The sequence below is a fragment of the Acanthisitta chloris genome, unplaced genomic scaffold, assembly GCF_000695815.1.
Source record: "Acanthisitta chloris isolate BGI_N310 unplaced genomic scaffold, ASM69581v1 scaffold11361, whole genome shotgun sequence".
Taxonomy (NCBI): domain Eukaryota; kingdom Metazoa; phylum Chordata; class Aves; order Passeriformes; family Acanthisittidae; genus Acanthisitta; species Acanthisitta chloris.
In genome coordinates, this window is record NW_008654406.1 from 10,937 (window position 1) to 18,460 (window position 7,524).

At 42.7% G+C, this 7,524-nt stretch overlaps 1 protein-coding gene across 1 annotated transcript in view; it reads left to right on the plus strand.

Moving 5' to 3' along the window:
- ATIC (5-aminoimidazole-4-carboxamide ribonucleotide formyltransferase/IMP cyclohydrolase) overlaps window positions 1-7,524 on the plus strand; it is a gene marked incomplete at its 5' end in the record, with an annotated part of 23,331 nt that overhangs the window by 10,790 nt on the left and 5,017 nt on the right. Inside the window, 3 exons of the mRNA XM_009083515.1 lie at window positions 992-1,081; window positions 2,479-2,607; window positions 3,564-3,656. Of these exons, the coding sequence (XP_009081763.1) occupies window positions 992-1,081; window positions 2,479-2,607; window positions 3,564-3,656 (312 nt within the window). The remainder of the gene's footprint in view (window positions 1-991; window positions 1,082-2,478; window positions 2,608-3,563; window positions 3,657-7,524) is intronic.

Below are 7,524 nucleotides of genomic sequence, written 5' to 3' on the forward strand. Positions count from 1 at the left end.
GAATCCCTTCACCAGTCTCATTTACATGCAGAGATAAACACCTGGAGTTAATGCTTCACCAAACACATAACCATCCTGTTATATGGTGCTTGCAGTCTTTCTGAGAGGAGGAGGTTACAATGCAAGGTGCCAAAGGACTGCCTTGTACTTTGGAGACTTCCAGCTTGCTCTAATTTTTGAGAGCATGTAGTGACTGGACAAGGGGAAAAGGCTTCAAACTGAGTAGGTTTAGATTAGATCTTAGGAAACAATTCCTCCCTGTGAGGGTGCTGAGGCACTGGCACAGGTTGCCCAGAGAGTCTGTGGCTGCCCCATCCCTGGAAGTGTTCAAGGCCAGGTTGGATGGGACTTGGAGCAACCGTCTCTGCCCATGGCTGGGGGGTGGTCTTTTCCAACCCAAACCATTCTGTGATTCTATGATTCTTGTCAAACAAATGAAAGACCATATTTGACTGGTTTGTGAGGATAACATTTGGTACACTCTTGCTTAAAAAAAAAAAAATCCCCACCCACATTGTAAGACAAAAATGTGAAGGTTGTGTGTTACTTAATGGCTGTGATGAATGTAAACATCTCAGTTTCAATGCTGTTAACAGCTCTTTTGCCAGTATTTTCATCTCATCAATAGTGTCACTGATGAAATAGGGATTTATTGCGTTTTAAGCCATGTTTATTGTTAAGGCTGGCAAGTGGGGATGTCGGGGTTGAGCTGTTTCCCCCCTGGAGGAGGATATTAGTTATTAGTTCTATGCTGCTTAAAGTGATGTGGGGTATTTTTTACTAGCTCCTACCAGGAGCTTGTTAGCACTCTGCTGTTTCCTGTTAGCAGGACTGAAACCAACATTCTAATAGTGCTTTTGGCATTGTTTGGTACATAGAGACCTCATGAGGTGTGCCTTCAGTGCCTCTCGGGAAATGGCAGGTGGAGCTTTAAGTCATAGCCCCACTTTCATTTTTTTTTCACATGGAAGCTGAAATCTGTGTCTTGCAGGTGTCTGATGGTGTGGTGGCTCCTGGCTATGAGGAAGAAGCTCTCAAAATCCTTGCCAAAAAGAAGAATGGTGGTTACTGTGTCCTCCAGGTTTGTACTTCTGTTCCTCTACCCTCTGCTGCTCTTCCTGTACCTGCGTTCCACAGATGTTAGTGTCCAAGTAACTAGGGAGGCTGATCTAGGCCCTCCCTACAGTGCATGGAAGTGTTTCCTCTGGGTCTTTGTGTCTTCCTGTATGAGCTGGAATTCCACCAGCAGTGTTGTAGTCACATTTAGCCTATAGTCCTAGAGGGGAGTGTTTTTATAATGGCATCCTTGGTTTTCAAAGTGATGTGAACTTAAAGCAATTACATCGATGAATCATTAAGAGTACCTCAGAGAAACAATTTCTGTGCTCTTTCTGATCTTTCATCTAGCTTTTGGTGACTTTGTTTCCTCCCTGAATTCTTTGTATCTAAGCTGTAGTGCCTGAGTTATGTTGTGAGTCTTGGCAGTGAGAGGCAGGTGTAGTATATCACTGCCTTGTGTGGGCAGTGGTGTTTGCAAGGCAGTCTCTAGTACAGTCAGAGATGAAGATGGCAGCACAGTTTGGACCTGGGATGATGCACCTTGCAACCAGGATGTTTGCCAATGAATACTAATATTATGTGGTCAAGTCAGTGTCAGGTTGCCTTCCTTGTTCCTGCAGTGACTGCTGGGACTTCAAAATCACCCAGTTTTGGTGAACATGACTAATGGATCACAGAATGCTGTCACCAGGCAGACAGGTCCTATTCCTGCCTGCCTCTGAGAGCCAAACGAGCAGAGAACTTCACTATAACATTACAAAAAGAAAATCCAAGGCTTAGCTCAAGTTGCAATGGTAGTGTTGCTTCCAGGGGAGCTGTAGAAGATGGCTCAGGAGCTGCAGGCAAAAGGGAATGGAATTGCAGACCTTCTTGGCAGCAGATTACCTTCTTGGAATTCAATAACTATGCAAGGATGAGGTGGTATTGGTTAAACCTCTATCTTCAGGGTCTATCTGCAGAGTAGTGCTAAGGAATTAGGATTAGGAAAATTGCATAAAGCATGTTCCTATTTAGAGCTGGTCAGCTTAGTCTGGTTTGTTTCCTGTCTCAATAACCTCAGCTGGGGCTATCAGAATTCTGAATAAGCCCATGCTTAGGTAGACCTGAATGTGCAGTTAAGACAGTTCTAGTTAACCTGATCCCTATGCTGGTGTAAATAAATTGTGCTTCTTACTTGTGTGGAGATGTGCCTCAGGAGAGTGCAGCTCTGGAAATAGTCACATTCACCATTTCCTTGAATGTCACAGAGGGTTGGGAGTCATACCTTGAGGCATGTATGAAGCAACTCCAGATCCTTCTGTCTTCCTCTGAAGAGCTGAAAGTCTTTTTGCATGTGTTTTTCCTTTTTCTGTGGAAGACTGGAAGGCTTTGTAGATTTTGGTCTGTAAGGATTTCATTGGCCTATCCTTTGGGTTTTAGATGGATCCCCATTATGAGCCAGATGACCTTGAGGTTCGAACCCTCTATGGACTGAATCTCATGCAGAAGAGGAACGATGCAGTCATTGACCGGTCGCTGTTCAAGAACATTGTTACAAAGAACAAAAATGTAAGTGTCAAAATATAAATGATCTTAAAGACAGATGGAATGAATGTACTGTTGTGCCTTCATCAAGGAAGTCATCACTGTGCTATTTTAAGAGCTCTTAAGATATTCTAATGAAATTTAACTGGCTCTTATTAAACAATGCAGCAGACTTTCTGAAGCAGATGTATTTGTGTAGATCAGGGTAGTTTGCCTCTGTTTTGATTCCTTGGATAATTGAGAGGAGCTGGACCATTTCCAATATCTCAAACTACCAAAATATTTGTATTTCTTATAAATAAGAAGCTACTGTGTGCAATTTCTTATGGTGAGACAGCCAAGTGCCAAGGATCCATTGCCATGTCACTCTGACTCACTGTTTAGATCATCCTTTTGTGTAAAGAGTGTGGCATAAACTCTGGCTAGGCTCATATTGCTCATCAGTTAAAGTTCACATCATGAGAAAGTTTTCAGTAATTTCTTTGTCTATGATCTTGTTCTCATTAAAAAAACATGTTAATGAGTACATCATTAGTCATGGGCTCAGAAGCAAGTTCAGACATTGAGATAATAAAAATAGTTTTAATAAATTAGGAATGGAGTTTAAAATAATACTTAATGCAGATTTTGGGAGCTGTTCTAATTGTCATGGTCCTGGTTTGGTTGTTTTTTTGCCTATGAGCATGTCTGATGACAGTGAGCAAATACAGAGTACTTTGCAGGCTTAGGGCCAGTGAGATATGACCTGGTGAGACTGAGTCCTACCCCTGAGAGCTCTGAGATTAGCTGCCAAACCAATCATTTGTGGCTTTTAATGTAAACAAAATTTGCTGGTAATTGAACAAACCAGGATATTTTTAGTTCCCTTGTTTTCCCCCTCTCTCTGATTCAGTACTTGTGATGGCCTGGGGGTTGCAGATTACTTGCCAGTTGGCTACTCGTGGTTGTCAGGATGGGCCATTGACATGGTTTTGTTTCAGCTGCCTGAGGCTGCTGTCCGAGACCTGATTGTTGCCAGCATCGCTGTCAAATACACCCAATCCAATTCGGTTTGCTATGCCAAGGATGGGCAGGTAAGTGAATCTGGCAGCTCTATGGAGTGAGCCTTCACCACCAAGTTGGCCAGAGACTGCTTTTGTCAGGCTTGTAAAATCCTTTAGCACACAGGAAGCTCTTGAACAGGTACAGAGGAACTGCCCTAGACAGGGCTGTGCAGAGCATTTTTTTCTCCACAGGCTTCTTTAAAACCTTGGTGTCGTTTTTCCATTGTAATGACAGGGCTGGCTTTTTCAATGATGGGGTTAGAAAAGCTCTTACATGCTTCTACACGTTTGGCCTTGAGTCAATTCTTTCTAAGTGCTCTGTTCTTTTACATCATTTTTCTGAGGGCATGTACATGTGTTGTAGTTGGTGTAGAGCCTTAGAAAATTACAGGAGTTCTCACACCTGGATTCTGACTGCCCAAGTGCTTCTTTTATTTTCACATTTTACATAGGAGAGATGGGATATGCCTTTTTTCCCCTTCCCCTTTGGGGCATGAAAAAAATCTTCTATTCTCCTTGATTGTTTTTTTGTTGTTTTGTTTTGTTTTGTTTTGTTTTAAAAATTATGAAAGATGTTGGGATTTATAGGGATATGATCTAATGTGTAATTGAGATATGAATCAATGAATGTTTTGGGTTGGGAGGGACCTTAAAGATCATCTTGTTCCTATCCCTTGCCATGGGCAGGAACACCTTCCACTAGCCCAGGTTGCTCCAAGCCCCATCCAACCTGACCTGGAACACTTCCAGGGATGGGGCAGCCACAGCTTCTCTGGGCAACCTGTGCCAGAGCCTCAGCACCCTCACAGGGAGGAATTTCTTCTGTATATTGAACTTATTCTTTCCTAATATCTAACCCAAATTTCCCTTCTTTCAGTTTGAATCTTGAATTTAAAAAAATAATTTCTTTCCAAGCCATCACTTGGTGTTCAGTCTAAATCAATTATCTAAAAGTTGTTGCAAATATATTAAAAATTGTATTTTTGCCCAGCTGCTCATTCTCATAATGCTGCTGTTTAGCTGCTTCTCTGCTCCCTGTGGTAGTTTTTCCATAGGCCTCGATTATTATAAGGAAAAAAAAAAGAAAAAGACAAAGGATATTTTTGATCTTGAGCTTTAGTACATCATAAATCACCAAAATAGATCAAAGAGCATACCCTTCAGACACAGACTGAGAATGAGCTGCAGTGCTCTCCTTGTTGTGTTGGTACTCATCTGCATTTGTCAGATTGTTGGTACAGCCCGAAAACAGTTCTGCTGTCTCAGAACTGTGGGGTCATGCGCCGTGTGGTTCTTCCAAATATGTCTCTGGAGATCTGACATTTTTTGTTCATTCAGCTTTAGGTTGGGTTTCTTGCTTTTAAATGACTCTCTGTACTGCAGAGTGTTAGATCTCGTAGCCCCAGCACAAAGGTGTCACTGTCATTGCTCCTTTTCCCTCATTAGAACAGCAATTTCCCCAGTGCTTTTGCAAGTCTGGACTTAATGTGGTGCTGCAGATGTTTCTGAAATGTGTGTGGTAATGCATCTACCATATGGGAGGGAGAGGGCAGGAGGGAGGAGTGCAGAGCAGCATGGGCAGGCAGGGATTGAGCTATCTGGGATTCAGTGAGGTTTTGCATACTTGCAGGCATAGATTTTAATCAAATACAAATGTGTGTTGCCTTGGTTTGTTGTGTATGTGACAGGGAAGGCCAAGACCAGAGGTCTGTGTGTTGTGCTGAAGAATGAGTGACTTTGTTAACAGTAAAGGGTGGCAGCTGTTACAGTCATGTGCTCAAGAAGATGGTCAATTTTGTGTTGGGGGTCTTCAAATCAAAGCTCAATGTCTCCCTGAAGAGGCTCATTACAGGCCACACACAGCACCAGTGGTGTGGTGTGCTGCAGGTGGTGATGGAGGAGCACAGGTAGGAGCTCATTCTGGCATGAACATATCTAAAAGCTTCCTGAGGCTGTTAAGAACAATGGTCTCAATACTTAAGGCACAGGTGGGGAAAGGAATAAGGCTCATGAAAACTAGTCTTGCCAAGATCATGGTTAGCTTTGGTTCTTCTTGGTAGTGCAGAGCTGTCAGTCATACCCCTTAACAAGACATAACATCAGCAACGAGGCTGGTGAAGGGACTGAGCACAAGTGCCATGAGGAGAGGCTGAGGGAGCTGGGGGTGTTTAGCCTGGAGAAGAGGAGGCTCAGGGGAGACTTTATCACCCTCTACAACTCCCTGACAGGAGGTTGGAGTCAGGTGGGGGTTGGTCTCTTCTCCCAGGCAACCAGCAGGAGGACAAGAGGGCACAGAGTCAAGCTCTGCCAGGGGAGGTTTAGGTTGGATATTAGGAAGAGATTTTTTATGGAGAGAGTGATCAGGCATTGGAATGGGCTGCCCAGGGAGGTGGTGGATTCACTGTCTCTGGAGGTTTTGAAGATGAGACTGAATGTGGCACTTGGTGCCATGGTCTAGTAACCACAGTAGGGTTGGACTCGATCTTTGAGGTCTTTTCCAACCCGATTGATTCTGTGTGTACAGGAATATTTGGGGGCAAACCAAAAAATAATCAAGAACCAGGGATGGAAAGAACCAGGTATGAAACAGATGAAAAGTAGCTTCCAGACTGTCACTTAAAATGCTTTTCCAGGATCTGACCTGGTTTGGGTTACAGGAGCCAAGCCTGGGAAGTCCAGCTTGCTTTCAGTTCCATTGCTTTTGGTTCTTCAGGGGTCATTTCAGCCTCACAGCAACACCATTCCTAGTAAAATTCTTGTGTATCAGACATCCAGAATGTTTCTGACAGCTTGGCTTCATTGGGCTCACGAGTGGATCAGCCAGTCCAGCAAGGCTTGTAAGTTCTAGGAAAGTATGGAGTGGGAGGAAGCATTTATGGACCTGAGTGTCACTTAATTTGCAGGAAGCAAGATGCCACTAATTGCGATAAACACTTCCATTTGTTCTGTCTGACTTTCAGCCTGGAACATGTTGATTTACACTTCTTTAATGATACCATAATGTTATAAATTAGCAATTTAAAATTATTCTCTCTCTATTCTCTGCACAGTAGGAAAAAACAAACCTGTTAATTTACCTTACAGTTTCTCAGTGACTTTGTTGTTTGTCTTCCCAACTGTCAAGTCCTTTATTAGATTTTTATATTTCCAAATGTATTTAGGGTTTTTGTTTTCACTCATTATCCAGCATAAATCTGGATCATTTTGCAAGGACCCTTGGGGCATTATCCATCTCATGCATTCTGTGCTGTTGCACAGCATTTCAGCTATGGAGTATGTTTCATTCTCCTATGAATCAAAGTGTATTGGTCAAGTAGTTCTCAATTTTCACCCAAGCTTTTTCCTATTAAGTGATGTTTAATATTTTTTTCTACTCACCCTGTACTGCTGTCTCCTTTCACTGCTCACACTTCATAGGCTCTGCTTAAGCACTTCTGGATTCCTAGGAGATTAAACTCTGAAAGAAACACAATTAATTTTTATGTAGAAAACAGAGGGGAAGATTCCTTTGTGAAACATTTTGAGGTTTCAACTGTGTTTTTGTATGGGGGAAAGGCAACATTTGAGGAAGGGAGAGATGAGGCATAGGAAGAAAGATTTTTACTTCACACAAAGTGAAAAAGGCAGAGAATAGGTCCAGGCCAGTGTGAAGGGAGATTCAAGTACAAGTCTATAGCTTGGATTAAGCAGAAGCTCAACCTACTGATTTCTTTTCTTTAGACCAAAAATTCCAGGCTAGATTGAAGAAATCTTACCGAGCAGTGTTCCATCAAAGTCTGTGGTTTTAACAATAGCAAAGCAATAGCTTTAAGCTGAAAGAGAGTAGGTTTAGATCGGATATGAGGAAGAAGTTCTTCCCTGTGAGGGTAGTGAGGCACTGGCACAGGTTGCCCAGAGA